This window comes from Lepidochelys kempii, chromosome 9, assembly GCF_965140285.1.
Source record: "Lepidochelys kempii isolate rLepKem1 chromosome 9, rLepKem1.hap1, whole genome shotgun sequence".
Taxonomy (NCBI): Eukaryota; Metazoa; Chordata; order Testudines; family Cheloniidae; genus Lepidochelys; species Lepidochelys kempii.
The window spans coordinates 76,411,504-76,427,221 of NC_136388.1; the positions used below are offsets into that span (position 1 = coordinate 76,411,504).

The following is a 15,718-nucleotide window of genomic DNA, read 5'->3' on the forward strand; positions in this document are numbered from 1 at the left end:
ACACGGAGGTAACTGACTTGAGTTTACAACCTTAATGTAAAATCCTAGCAGAGACAATGAACGGGTGATTTTTACCTCAGTGTAGGTAGCTGAGGTTCAATACTATGCCCTCTACCTGGGGTTGACCTCAACTAGCTACACTGAGGTAAAAACTTCCTGTTTGTTGTCTCCACTAGCATTTTACATTGATAGAGCTATCTTGACATAAAGGCACACATTTTTCCAGGGAAAACATAGCCTAAGACATAGCTTGCCAAAACTGAGCTAAAGGTTTTAAGCTGTGCCTACAGTGACATTAACTGGGGCTTTTAATGGACTTAACTATCTTAAATGAGCTAACTCAGTGGGGGTTAAAAAAACAATCTTTTTTCCCTAGTCTAGACAAGGCTTGAGTAGTTCATGGTGAATCCTTCTGAAGAGCAGAGTTGCTTGAAAGCATTTTTTTTTAAATTTCTCAATAAACTGACCTCTCTGCTGAACAAGTGCAGCCTAGTATCTATAATTTTCTAGAGCTTCTGCAGCTTAGAATTTTTTGGACTTAGTGTTTAAGTTGAAGTTTAATTCACTCTTGTTCCTGAATAAATTGTCATTTGGAAGGTTGTATTTTTGCTATTAATTCAAGCAAAAATGGAAACCTTCCCAACAACCCAGAACATTAATAGGATTTTCAAGAATGTCTAACATTTTATCTTATCAGAAATTATTCCATTTCTGTCGGAATACATGGAAACAATTGTGTTAATCAAGACGCAAACCATGCTACTATTTTCAATAGAAAACATTAATTTAATGATTTAAAAATGTATTCACAGATATACCAGATATTCTAAATGTACCTTGGGTAAGAGTTCTTTAGGGCAAGGATTGTCTAAAAGCAGAGACATAACCATGAGGTACATTTTCATAGCTGCATCAGCGTCAAGGTCGAAATGGCCTGCAGGAGCGGGGGACTGTAGGTTGTAGCTGTTTTGTAACTGTTCAGTGGCTGGAATTCCCGTGATGGTCAATGGTATTTCAATACATAGATCAGCTGCTAGGAGTGTCTTTTTAAGGAAGATAAATTATGGGATGTAACAGGTGACCCAAGAAGTGTGAGAGAATTTTGCATGGGGAGGTTGTAGTGATTGGGATGAATGACATTAAAAAAAAAAAGTTAAAATGTCTTTCTGTGCTGGATACCTTGGACATAATGGCCAGGGACATTATTCAGTACATATTTCTGGGCTTCATGTGCTCTCCATATGAGCTTTGGACTGCACCTATGTAGAACAAACTGTCTTGAGTTTCAAAAGGTTTATTGTAGTAAAAGCCCCTCTGGTTCAGTTGGAGGAGTTTCCATGTATTTATTTGACCAGAGTTTTGGAAGAGACCGAAATTTAAAATGTGAAAAGGGCTTTTGTGTTGTAATATCATCGCTGTTATCTTGGAAAGATGAGTCACTCTCTTTGTCCATGAGACAACTCCTGAGGGCAAAGCCACTACATCGCAATAATTTGTTCTGAAACTCTGATGTGATAAAGTAGTAGAGGATTGGATCCAGACAACAGTTCAAACTTGCAAGACATAAAGAAACTGGATGGAAATGAAGAGTACTTCTACGTATGGAGCAGTTTGTAATAACATTCTGTTTCACCATCATAAATAAAGGAAAGTTTATATGATATGGTGTAAAACATATGAAGAATACAGCTGCACACATCAGAATCATCCGTAAAGCTTTCTCTTTCTCACTTCTCTGTTGCAAGGGCACTTGACATTCCTGTAGAGATTGTCTCATTTTCCAAGTGCAATATGCAATAATAACTAGGGGGACCACAAACCCTAATAATTCAGCTATTGTTACCGAAGTAATAGAAGCTGCCATAGTCATTTGCTTCACTTCAAGATCTGCAAAGCAGGTGTTTGTATTGTTGGATAAGGTAGGACTTCTCAGGATTGGAACTGGTGAGCAAGCAGCCCCAACAATGATCCACACAACAGCACTAATGGTGACATCATACCTACACTTCCAGTCTTTTGCTTTGAATGGATGGAGGAGGAAAAGGTACCTTTGAATACTTATGCAGGTAAGGAAACAAATGCTTGCGTACATGTTGAGATACTTCAGGTAGAAACATAACTGGCATAGGAAACTCCCAAAAGGCCACATATGGTTTATATAATAATATATTCGTAGCGGTAACGAGAGAACGTGAGCAAGATCAGCTACAGCCAAATTAATCATAAAAATAACAGCTTTGTTTTTCTTACTGATGAAGCGACATAAAACCCATAATGCAACACTGTTTGCCAGAAGACCAGGTATGAATATTATGGTGTAAGTGGTTGCGTATAGGGAGGATTGAAATCCCATATGAGGATCGGTGCAGTTTCCTGAAGATCTGTTTTTCGGCATCTTGAATGTATCTGCACATTCATTTAGGAGATGATGGGATGGAAGAAAGATTTCTGTAGAGTAAAAACAAAGACAGTAAAGGCAAAAACTGTTCAGTGTTTATTAATATTGATGTTTGTATTTTCTAATTCAGACAAATACATTTAAATGAGACCTTACACATAGTAAATACCTATTGAAAAGGAAGGAATGTAAAGAAAAGCTTTGTTTTTCACTCCATTACAGAAACTGAGATTAAAATGACAAGCAAAGAGGATGCTTTTACCATCAGTAGTAGGGCCATAAAAGAGATTTTGTCACTTGAACAAGCTCCCAATACAGTTATCAATGGGATGACTCTGTAGCCAACCCAACATGAGTAGCTGTTTCTGGAACATCTGCAACCTTGGGTCCTATTCACTCATCAATTCCAGTCATTCAGCAGCCCAAAGTCTTCTGGGATTTGGGTATAGACACACAAGCTATCCAGAAACCCAACTCTGCCAGGGTCCCATAGCCAGCCAGCACTGATCAGAAAGTTGTGCAGGTTGACTAGGAAGGATAAAGAACTGGGCCATCTCTTAGATGTGCTGATCCAGTTCATCATCCACCCAGCCTTGACTTGAGGTAGTCCTATGGAATTCCATCCAGAATGTAAACCTACTCTGACAGTGTCCTAATACCACAGTGACGCTATTAATCAGCTTGTTGCCAGCTGCCAGGCTACTCTTCAGATCTCTAGGTTCTCCATAACATTTGACTTCATTCATTACACACTGTGTTCAAATGCCTATCGAATCAGTGCCCTCGTGCAGACCTACAGACGTCTCCAACAAGAGATTAAATAAATATAGTTTTGAATTAACTGAGACTGTCTGAGCATCTTTAACAACCGGCATAGAGGTCTTGTATTAGATTACCATAAGTAACACAATAAATAGCTTAAATAAGGGACAAGGCTAGCAGACAGCAGACTGTGGAGGAGGTCTGTGATGGAAAGGAGCAGACAGATCCATCAGAGCTCTGGCTCCATATTTAGGACTAGATATATAAACTAATATCTAACCAAATGTGCGTCAGTTTCTATGTCGGTATTGGAAATGCATTACTACACACATAGCATAATGCAGTCATTATTTTGTAATAACAGAAAATAACATCTAACCATTCCAGACATGATGGGAAAAATATCTCTATTCAATTACCCTAGAAGTTCTCCCAATTTGGGTGACATTCACCCATATGCACCTGCACAAATCTCTATGTGCCACATATGCCCAACATTGAGGGCTTAAATGGTGCAGAGGTACTTGTGCGGGCCTTCTTTACTGTGATGAATTTCACCCTTCCTGAGTACCTTTTTGGGGAAACATTTTCTTAGGCAAAGGGATTACTGCTCATGCAGCAGGTTATAAAATGACGCACAGCTAACATTATCATTTAAGATTAAACCATGTAATTTTCACCCTAGCACCAAATGCTGTGAATAAAATTTTTAAACTGACCACAAGGTGTCACAGCTGGATTCGAGTTAATGTCTCTTTTGCTTCTCTCTAAGGCCTGGGTCTACACTGGCGGGGGAGGGAAGGGGGGAGCGATCTGAGTTACACAACTTCAGCTACGTGAATAACGTAGCTGAAGTCGACGTACTTAGATCTACTTACCTCAGTGTCTTCACTGAGGTAAGTCGACTGCTGAAAGTCCCCCATCAACTCCACCTGTGCCTCTCACTCCGGTGGAGTACTGGAGTCCACGGGAGAGCGCTTGGCAGTTGATTTATCGTGTCTTCACTAGACACGATAAATCGACCCCTGCTGGATCACTTGCTCCGGAGGTAAGTGTAGACATGAAATCAGGGCCTGATCTTGCAAAATCTTTATCATAGTGCTTGAAAATCAGACTGGCATTGATGACAATGTGTAATGAATGAAGACATGATTTTGCTGTCAATAAGACTGCTCACACTTGTAAGCCCCCTGGCTAGAATTTTCTAAAAAGCTCCTGGTCAGATTTCCAAGAGCTCAGAACCCACAGTTGGGATCAAATTTTCAAAGGAGCTCTGGACCCAGGAGCTCCCACTGAGAAATTTTCAAAGGAGCTCTGGATCCAGGAGCATGATTTTCAGAAGAGCTCAGCACCCCCCATGCACATGCTGAGCTCTTCTGAAGTTCTAGCCACAAATTTTGATTTCTAAATAGGAACTGAGAACTCTGGCCCCAGTTGTGTGTTCTGAGCCCTCCTGACAATACCAGCCTACGTTTAGTAGTGTTTGCAGTATGATGCCCTTACCTTTTACTCACAGACTCATAGACTTTAAGGCCAGAAAGGACCATTGTGATCGTCTAATCTGACCTCATGCACATTGCAAGCCACAGAACCTCGCCCACCCACTCATGGAATAGACCCATAACCTCTGGCTGAGTTACTGAAGTCCTCATATCAAGATTTAAAGACCTCTCATTACAGAGAATCCATCATTTACTTGCTAGTTTAAACCAGCAAGTGACCCGTGCCCCATGCTGCAGAGAAACGTGGGGGGAAAGAACAGGGTTTCTGCTAATCTGAGCCGGGGGGAAATTCCTTCCCAACCCTAAATATAGCAATCAGTTGCACTCTGAGCATGTGGGCAAGATCCAGCAGCCAGACACCTGGGAGAGAATTCTCTGTAGTAATTCAGAGCCCTCCCCGTCTAGTGCCCCATCCCCAGCTATTAGGGATTTTTGCTATTAGTAGTTGCAGATGGGCCACACTCCATTGTAGGCAGTCCCATCACACCATCAGCTCCATAAACTTATCAAGCTCGGTCAGGTTTTTGCCCCTACCATTCCCCTTGGAAGGCTGTTCCAGAACTTCAGTCCTCTGATGATTGGAAACCTTTGTCTACTTTCATGCCTAAACTTATTGAGGGCTGGTTTATATCCATTTGTTCTTGTGTCAACATTGGTGCTTAACTTAAATAACTTCTTTCCCTCCCTGGTATTTATCTCTCTGATGTATTTATAGAGACCAATCATCTCTCTCCTCAGCCTTTGTTTGGTTAGGCTAAACAAGCCAAGCTGCCTGAGTCGCCTCTCAGAAGGTAGAGTTTCCATTCCTCTGATTATCCTAACAGCCCTTCTCTGTACCTGTTCAAGTTTGAATTAATCTTTCTTAAACATGAGAGACAGTATTCCTGATGAGGTCTCACCAGTGTCTTGTATAATGGCAATAACACTTCCTTATCTCTTCTGGAAATACCTTGCCTGATATATCCTAGGATTGTATTAGATCTTTTTTTCACAGCCGTATCATGTTGATAGTCATCCTGTGATCAACCAATATGCCCAGGTCTTTCTCCTCCTGTGTCTTTTCCAGCTGATACATCCCCAGTTTACAGCAAAAAAATTTACTGTTAGTCCCTAAATGTGTGCCCTTGTACTTTGTACTATTATATGTCATCCCATTTCTATTACTCCAGTTTTCAAGGTTGCCCAGATCTTCTTGTATGATATTCTGGTCCTCCTCCACGTTGGCAATACCTCCCAACTTTTTGTCATCTGCAAATTTTATTAGCACACTCCTACTTGTTGTGCCAAGGTCATGAATGAAAAAGTTAAATAAGATTGGTCCCAAGACTGATCCCTGAGGAACTGCACTAGTAACAGCATTACAGTTCATCTTTCATATGACCCATTGTAGACTCCCCTTTAACCAGCTCCTTACCCACCTTTCAGCTCTTATATTAATCCTCATCTTCTCCAATGAAACTAATAATTTCCCATGTGGAACTGTATGAAATGCCTTACTGAAATCCAGGTAGATTAGATCCACTGCATTTTCTTTGTCTAAAATATCCGTTATCATCTCAAAAAAAAAAAATCAAGTTAGTCTGGCACGATCTACCTTTTGTAAAACCATGTTGTATTTTTTTCCAATTATCAATTAACTCTGTCTTTAAATATTTTCTCTTTCAAAATTTGTTCCAAGCCTGTGCATACAAATGATGTCAAATTAATGGGCCTGTAGTTTTTTGGATCTCTTTGTTCACTTTCTTAAAAATAGGTACTTTATTAGCAATTTTCCAGTCATAGGGTATGACCCCGAGTTTATAGATCTATTAAAAATCCTTTCTATTGGGTTTCCAATTGCATGTGCCAGTTCCTTTAATATTCCTGGATGGAGATTATCTGTACCCTCCAATTTGGTCCCATGAAGATTTTTGAGTTTGACTCCATATAGATGGGGTAATTTCTACTTCCATATCCTTCCTTCCATTACCTACCCTGCTGCTGCCCCTAAGCTTCTCATTACTCTTATTAAAAACTGGGGCAAAATATTTGTTCAGGGTTTTTGGGCCATGCTTAGATTATCTTTAATCTCTGCCCCGAATACTGGGCTCAGCTTTAAATACAGGAGAGTTTTTCGCCTGGGGTGACTAAGGGCCTCATTTTTTTTTCCAGAGGTTCTAAATATCCACAGCTTCCATTATCTTCAGCTGTAGTTGTGGGTACTTTGCACTTCTGAGAACATAACCCAGAGTAACTTTACTCCAATCTCTGCAGAATTTTGCTGATTCCTTAAAATAAGCATAGGGAAATTTAGATATTACTGCAAATGCGAACGTAACCATTATCTGAAGCAAAACTGGCAAGTTTCTAAGGGTGACCAATGTAGTTAAGAGGAAGTAATGCTGACTATACTTAACAAGGGCGCCAATATCATGTTGCCTGGAGCTATGACAACAGGGCCTTACAGTATTAATAAACAACCACATGCATCTGATGAAGTGAGCTGTAGCTCACGAAAGCTTATGCTCAAATAAATTGGTTAGTCTCTAAGGTGCCACAAGTACTCCTTTTCTTTTCACAACAAAAAACACTGTCAAAGTATTTGTCATCATTTTTTGAAGTTCCTACTGATTCCACTTTCCAATTTTCGAGAGTTTACTCTTCTCTCCTGGCATTCTTTCAAAAATGCACTAAAGCATGTTCAAGATTGAAAGAAAAAAATGCTCATGTAGATAAATATACATGAACTTTGCTCATGTGGGGAAAGTAGGTCAGGTTTTGACCATTAACTTTGGCAAAGTAGATGTTAGTGTGGGCTAGCGTGCTTGTGTTTTTCAAAATCAAAAATGTATATTTTAAAATATACAGAACAGATGTCCTTGGAAAAGCTGTGTGTAGCTTCATGTGAATGGTTCTGATAGTGAACAAAGTAATTGCTGCTGAAGCTCCTCAGTGGAGACTGCATGGGTTAAGCTGTCCTTGATGTGCTTGTCTGCATTAGGCTATTGGTCATCTACTTCTTTTATTCCTCACGGATCCTGCCACGGGGTCTGTGCTGGCAGTAGCTATGAGGGTGGTGACCCCACAAAAGCTATGAGGAAGGTGACCCCTTATGCTTGGGGCTGTTGCTGTTAATGGTCTCAGAGCACTTGAGGTATTTGCTGTCACCAAGGTTACTGGCTTATCTCACCAGTCCCCTCTATAGCCACATCCATCTTGTTCTTTGTTTTCAGGACTGCTCACTTCCAAGAAGGGTGAGTGGGGCAGGCGGTGAGTCTGGAACAGCGAGCAGTATGGCACTGGCCAGAGGGAGGATCTAGGGCACTCAAGCAAACGCTCAAAATGTAACCCTACAGGGCCTGCTATCAGGGCATAGTCAGTGGAGGCCCTTAACTGTGGAATTCACTTTCCAAGTTGTCCAGCAGAGCCAATGTTCAGTGACTTGGCATGTCCATCTCTTTTCTCAACCTCGCACCTGAGAATGTGTTTGGGCTGGCTTTGCATTTTTTGTACGGGAGGCTGTATTTCAATCTTTAACTAGGTACATGTGTAATTGGGCATATTTTTTTTACATTAAAAATTGATAAATACACTAAATTAAACCTTATTCCAAACAGACAAGTGAACAGTCATAAATTGCTAGCACCTTTTCCTGGCTACTGTCAGTACTGTATCATTACTTTACTTCTGATTTACAGCAGGTGAAGTCAGTATCAGGCCCCTTGAGCTCTAGGGCTCAACTGTCCTCTTTAAAAGTCTCCACCATCCCCAACTCCCTGATGGACACATGAAATGTAGTGTCTTTCTGGGTAGTGGTCTTCCCAAGACAGCGTTCAATATTGATGAACTAATTAACTCCATCTCACACCAGGCATGAAGGCTGTCTGAAGACTCAATTAATGTTAATTAAACCCTTGTTGTACTGGTAAAAACTGCTTTTTGAATCCAGGGAAGCCATTTCTCTGCCTGACGGCAAGTAATTGTGAAGCCTTGGCCCTGTATTTCTGAGGAAGATATGGAGGGGAAATTGCTAGGTGGTTCACGGAGAAATCAGATATTCGTATCTAACTTTACACTTTTTGAAGGCCCCACTTCCTTTGAGGCTAGTATGATGTCCTATAGTATCATTTTGGGTGTGGCTTTCTGTGAAAGGGTGTACAGACTTTTTGGTGCTTCTTGGGGAGGCCCCCAAATCCTAACACACCTGACCTCCATGTTGTCCTCATAAGGAGGCCCTGCCAAGCTAACCAATGACATCGGGCTTGGGGGAAAATTTGCATCAAGGGCTTAGAGGCAGCTCAGGAACCAGCCAGGAGCTAATTAAATGCAGCTGAGATTTTTTTGGCCTCAAGACGTTAAAAAAAGAAACAAAGAGATTGTGCTGACCAGACTCGAATGTGGGGAAAACATATGTGCTACTCTGGCTGGCTTGTACTTGGTTTTTTGTTTTGTAGTCTATTAGTTGTAACACACATATGGAATGAATGCAGCTAGAACCTGTTGACAAGCTGCTGTCAATTTGGATTAAATCCAGTTCTCTTCAATAAAATACTCCCTGAAATAAGTGATTTTTATTTTGTGTGTGTTCACAGGTGAACCTCTGGTGAATTTTCTCTCTTGCCTTTCTGTCTCTGGCCCCTTTGACTCTTTCTGAGTGCTGCCCTCATCTACACCTGGGTAAAGACAGTGATGTTATGACCCAGTAATATTTTCTAAGACCTTGGAAAAATATTAATGTGTTGTAGCTTTTAATCATTTAAATATATTTTCCATTTTGGTATTGTTATTGCAGTAGTGCCTAGAGGTCTCAAGCAGGTTCAAGGTACCATTATACTAGATGCTATATAAATGCATACTAACAATCTGTTCCTGTTGTGAAGGGTTTACAGGGTAACTGAAGACTGGAAACAAAAAATGGCATCATTACAATGAATGGGGAGGGAGGATGTAGGTAAAGGTGATAGCAACATGGGTTATACAGAGTAGCCATGTGCTCAATTAGCAGGTTAAGCCAATAATTAAAATACACATAAATGCAAAGAAGCACTAATATATCAGCACTCTAACTTTCTGCTATGTACTTATAATGGTCTTTATTACAGTAGGCATCAATGGAAATTGCCGGAATTATCATTACTCTGACTCACTGTGTGCCCCACCCAGTCCTACATTTCTGTGGTATTGTGCTTAGAATTTCCAAATTCAAAGAGACAGTAAAAATGTCGTCTTTTCATTTTTATTATTATTTGTTTGTTTATGAATTATATAGGGGTAGCCCTAATTCCAGATCCAAACAACCCCAAACTTTGGGGAAACTCAGTTCCAAACCTGAATTTGAACTTTATGGCAAAGGTTCATCTTTAGAATTATAGTCAAATATGGCAGGGGTGGGGAAATGCATCTTTTTAATAAAAATCCACTTGATGACTTAAAATAGTTTTCTAGAGTTTCTGATTTAAGTAGATGAGACTTTCTACAGCTTTTGTTTAAATAGTAATTATCATTAGCTTTTTAACACATGCAACTGAAAGAATATGTGAAACAGAACTGAATGATCTGTTGTAATATCCTATCAATCAACATAATATTTTCTGTAAAATACATTTCAGCAGTTTTCTCATACAGTCTTTCTATCACAGTGCATTGCTTTCTACTTACCCACCCACTCAGAAATAAAACAACAAATTGCTCTTCTATCAAAGGCTGCTGAGGACAGCCTACTAGTACAAGTATTTGTTTGAAGTTTCTCTTGAAAAAAGCATATGATGGTATTGCTGAATATTGTTAGGGCTTGGATTTACAAAAGGAAATGTGCAGCAAAAATAAATCTTACCTCATTCTAACTTCCATTCTTCAAGAAGGAAATATCCACAGCGAAGGGTAGAGAAAAAGCAAAATGGTTTTTATTAACTACTGTTTATGCTGTAGATTCCAACGATAGAGATATTTTTAAAAACTTCTCAGACGGAGAGAGAATTTTCACCCTCTTGTCCTAGTGCTCCGAAATCCACTGACATCTGCAGACTGATGCAGTGACTGAATAACAGGAAATCCTGTATTTTTTTTCATTTAGCCATCTAACGTGTTTTCAGCTCCTGACAGTAAAATAATTCAGATGATATTATTCTGATGCAACTCAGGCTTTAATTTTGCACAAAATTGGAGTTTCTGCTATGTTCTATGCATGCCCTCAGTCGAGCTATACTTTACTTTTGCCTGTGACGTTTTGTCATTGTAGACTCCTTCTGTTTGTTAAAACTGTGCACACACAAAAATCTGGCTCGTGAGCAAATACTAAAATATAACTGAAAAATATATAGATCTAAGAGTAGCAGCCGTGTTAGTCTGTATTCGCAAAAAGAAAAGGAGTACTTGTGGCACCTTAGAGACTAACAAATTTATTTGAGCATAAGCTTTTGTGAGCTACAGCTCACTTCATCGGATGCATTCAGTGGAAAATACAGTGGGGCGATTTATATACGTAGAGAACATGAAACAATGGGTTTACCATACACACTGTAACCAGAGTGATCACTTAAGGTGAGCTATTACCAGCAGGAGAGCGGCGGGGGGAGGGGGAGTTCCACAAGTACTCCTTTTCTTTATATAGATCTAAGTATTTCAAAATGAGTGAAAGGTGTGAAATTTTGGTTTAGCTTCCATATCCAAAATATATGATGGTTTATAGCTTGAATGTTCTAAAAGTACTCTCATCTTATACAGGCATGTAATGTCCAGTGTTGTGTATTCCAGATATAGCTTTCTCTTCTCTGCCTCATTCAATTCCTTTTCCATGTGTGTATAAGATATCCTTTCCTTAAGCATGGTACTGCATGCAGAGGTGATGACATATTACTTTCTGGGTTGTCAGAAAATGCATGTGTACATTGCAATATGAGTTACTATCAGTTGCATTGTTTCCTGCTGAATGTTGTGATATGACGATGTACATCACATATCATGTCCCAGCATCTGCAGAGATAACATGGCAGCACTGTAGAGCTGGCATAGTGCTCCCAGTTCTTAGTATAGATGCTGACCAAATTGAAATATATTCTTTCCCTTGCTATATCCTGTTGGGTGGGTCACTCAAAACAAGCAGATGCACACTGGGGTACCAAGATGGAAGGAGAAGAGGGAAAGGTATAATCTACAATAATTTGTTGCTTAAATCCTCTGGCAATTGCTGTGGGGCAAATCCTGATCCCAATGCATTTGAACACACAAAATCCTTAAAGCAGTGGTTCCACCATGATTCCTCTGTGCAGGGGAAGGTAACAGCTACAGTGAACAGGCATTATTGGGTCCAGTCCTCCATGGCCCATGAAGCGGTGCTTCATGGTGGATCTCTCTGGGGCAGTAGAAAATAGCTGTCGGGGGAAGAGTTGTCTAGATGAAGTGGGAATGTAGCCTGTACATTTGCAACTACATGGATCCACTAGCCCAAACCTCCAAGTGGGGGAAGAGGCAGCCCCAAGTGTGAACTTGCTTTCTGCAGCCTGCACAAGGGAAAAGCTCTATGGTGACAAGAGCTTTGTGCAGGTCCATGGTTCGGCCCTAAGTGCTTATATTTTAAAACTCATAGACAGATCTATGGAGTCCTGAATTATTCCTGCTTGTTAATCACTTCAATTAAATCTGTATATGAATAAGAGTCAGCAAAGTCATGAGCTTCCTGCACTGACTGGAAGCTTCGAATCTCAGTGTTGGGAAAACAGTGATCAGGTTTACAAATTCAAAATTTGTTTTCTGTGCATCTTCTCCAGTATTTGCTTCAAAGTGGCTGTTTCAGCAAAGAAATGGCGCACTCATTCCCTAAAATGTCCACAAAAACCAAAGGGGTGGGAACACAGTCGAACTGAGAGAGTTTTAAAATGTGGGCTTTTCCCTTGTAGTTGTATTTTACCTCTTAGTTTATTTTGCCCTCTGAAAACTTTTCACACATTCTAGGTCATTAAAAGCATCACAGAATGCACTATTATGTGACATCACTGACAACCAAAGTTACACAGGTTGACAATCTTGCCCACAGATATTAATTTTAAAAAGCCATTGCCATACATTAAAGTGTATAATTATTTCTCTTCTAATGGACTGAATAAACTGTATATATGTTTTTGCATAACTATCCTTGCTTAAGTATAGTTCTGCACAAGTACACGGTTTACAGGGTATAACCTCTGCTTTTATAAACTCTGACAGAAGGTACAAGGAAGTTTAAAGTGGCAGTGAAATTAAATGTATGTCTTTTGAGCCTATAAACTGGTATTCTGTGGGCAGAAGGACAAATACATATCGACATTTCTCTAAACGGAGAACATTTTTACATATCAAACAGGATGCACCTGAAGGATGTATGTAAAACAAAGTTGTACTTTTCTGAAGTAAGGGGTTTTACTCACATCAAGTGAAATTCACCACTGGGGAAGTCCTGGCATGAAGCCCATGCACTACTTAGAGCCCACTTAATGATTTTCGTGAGTCAAGTGGTGCATATGCCTTGTATAGATCCTCTGACAAGGGGTGAAGTTCACCATAAATTATATAAACAGTGTTTACAGAAGTGGCATTCATTTAGACTTAGATTTGTTTTAAAGTGAGTAATGGCCAAAGTTATTCTTTACCTTTTGGATTTTGACACTTGCACACACTTTGGGTCAGGGACTGCAGAATTACCAACTTCAAGCATTCACAAATCACGAGTCAGGCCCCACAAATCATGAGATCATCTTAAAAAGCATGAGATTTTAATAAATAATTAAATATGGGGTTCTTTTTATTTACCTAATAGGTGATGAGCTTGTAGGGTGCACTCAGGACACATTTTCAGAGTTTTTCTCTGCAATAAGAGCTAGAAACTTGCATTTTAAAAAATAAATAAAGCTGAGATTCTCACTAAAACCCTTGACTCCAGTAGCAGCAACTTGAAGAAAAACACCAAATAGTGTGACATCCATAATAAAATTGTCAGTTGGCAACACTGCAACGTTCTCTGAAATACTGGTAGTATTTCACCAGGTACTACTGAAATAAAAGGGCACGTCAGGTGAGGGATCGTGTATCAAACCTGCAAGGAACAAGCCCTCTCATAAGTAGCCTTTAGGTGTAGGTATTTTCTAGGTAAGGCATGGGTATAAGTTAAGGCAGTAATGTAATGAGCCTACAAGACATGTAAGACAATAGCTTAGCTAAACAAGGCATAAGGCCCCAAAAGCCTTAGCATAAGCAGCTAACCAGGAGTAACCATAGATTGTAATATATCACAAGATAGAAGGCTGGAGTGACTAAACTGCTGACAGGTAACCCCAAGTTTACTAGTTTGTACCTGTTTGTGATATTTTATTTTAGGAACATCAACAGATGTCTGACCACAAGAATGCCCTGGTAACTAATGATGTATATGCTAATAAGCTTGAGGCAAATGGACTCATAACCTATGGGAGAAGGGCACCCCAACATTAATATAGTAAGGAAGTACAAATAAGGAAAAAGGGTACAACTCCTACTGACTATGCATTAGGCACAGTGGCATCAGCACAACACATTATAAAAGTTGTATTCCGGCCTGTATGCATTGGGGAAAGGTAACTCCTGGAAGATGCCAGGATGACAGCCACTGGTGATGCTGACGCTGACTAACACTTCGGGTCTTTTTTCAAGCGATGGTGTGAGCATATGGATGCTCAGACACACATTCTGTGTTATGTCTATCTACCTTGCTGGGTTGGAGTGTTTGTAACTTTACTAACTGTGTTAATAAAATATTATAAATACAGAAGGTTTTTCTTAAGCATGAGTGTTGTAACTGTGCACATCAGGGTTTCCAGCCGAACAGAAATGCTCAGAATACTGGGTCTGATCTTGGGACAAGAACCTACCAAACCTCAGAGTTTTAATTGGAAATTCTTAAGAAATCAATAGATCAAGCAACTCGTGCTAATAATCAAAATGTCCGTATACATAACACTTGGGTGACCAGACATCCCAATAAAATCGGGACTGTCACAATTTTTAGTTCTTTGTCCGGCATCCCAATATTGCGGCTTTGGCCTCTCCAGTGGTTTTTTGTTGTTTTTTTTTGCTTTGACAACTCGGCTCCAGCCGCTTGTTGTTGTTGTTGTTGCTTCCCCCATGTGTTCCGATATTTTGTCCGTTTCATCTGGTCACCCTACATAACACAGATCATTACCTGTTCCTATTGGACATTTTTTCACCCAACAAGCATTCACCAGTGAAGGAGTGTCTTATTGCATTGCTGTTGCTGACCTTCCACACCCTTTGATAGCCCTGGTGATATGTGATATATTTTTTATCTATGTGAGCAATTCAGAGAACTTGTTACGTTACTTGGATAGTGGCCAGTTCTTCAACCCGGACTCTACATTAAGTTTTCTCTAGCAGTGGGGTGAAGGTGAAAAGTTCCAGATTTCAACTACCCAAAGTTTAGATCTGATCAGACCCAGGATTTTGGAGTGGGCTCATCTCTGGTTTTCTGAGGAGTCACTGATGAAAGCTAGTTGATTTTGGGGGAGGGTCATTTGTTTTGTTTTTTTGGTGTATTTCTTGAGGAAACACAAAGCCATCTTAATTGCCATGCACTCACTGGGGAGCCCAGGAGCAAGGATGTAGACAGTCCATGAAAGGAATCCTCACAGAATGGAACATGGCAGATTCCCTGGAATGCTTTCTACTGTCACAATACTATAATCCTAGCTTGGTACCAGGAAACTGACTATGAAAGCAATTTTCAGATTGCATATGAAGCAAACTTACTATAAAAGGAGTGGAGGAACTGACAAGTAAACCTACTGATGCAACCCACAAGGTCTCACCCATGGGACGTGTGGTTCTAGATCATGTGATTACCATTTCCATTCGTAAACCACCATCTCTCAACCAAGTAGGCAGTGGAAATGCTGTACCCCTTGAAGTGTGAGCCATACTAACCAAAAGGGTCATGAGGCCTGGGCCTAAGGAGCAAATGAGTTGGGGATACTGTTTAATGTTTTAAGTCTAAACCGAATAAAAACCTTTTAACTCCTGATTTTTACTTTCAAATTTCAGAGCAAAAGGAAAT

At 40.0% G+C, this 15,718-nt stretch overlaps 1 protein-coding gene across 1 annotated transcript; it reads right to left on the reverse strand.

Annotated features, from left to right (window-relative positions):
- Positions 1 to 813: 813 nt before the first annotated feature.
- LOC140917662 (putative P2Y purinoceptor 10) lies at positions 814 to 10,647 on the reverse strand. Its single transcript, XM_073360939.1, has 2 exons — positions 10,475 to 10,647; positions 814 to 2,448 (listed from the first exon to the last, which is right to left on the reverse strand). The coding sequence occupies exon 2, from the start codon at positions 2,393 to 2,395 to the stop codon at positions 1,295 to 1,297; it is 1,101 nt and encodes a 366-aa protein (XP_073217040.1). The 5' UTR covers positions 2,396 to 2,448; positions 10,475 to 10,647; the 3' UTR covers positions 814 to 1,294.
- Between the last annotated feature and the right edge of the window lie 5,071 nt (positions 10,648 to 15,718).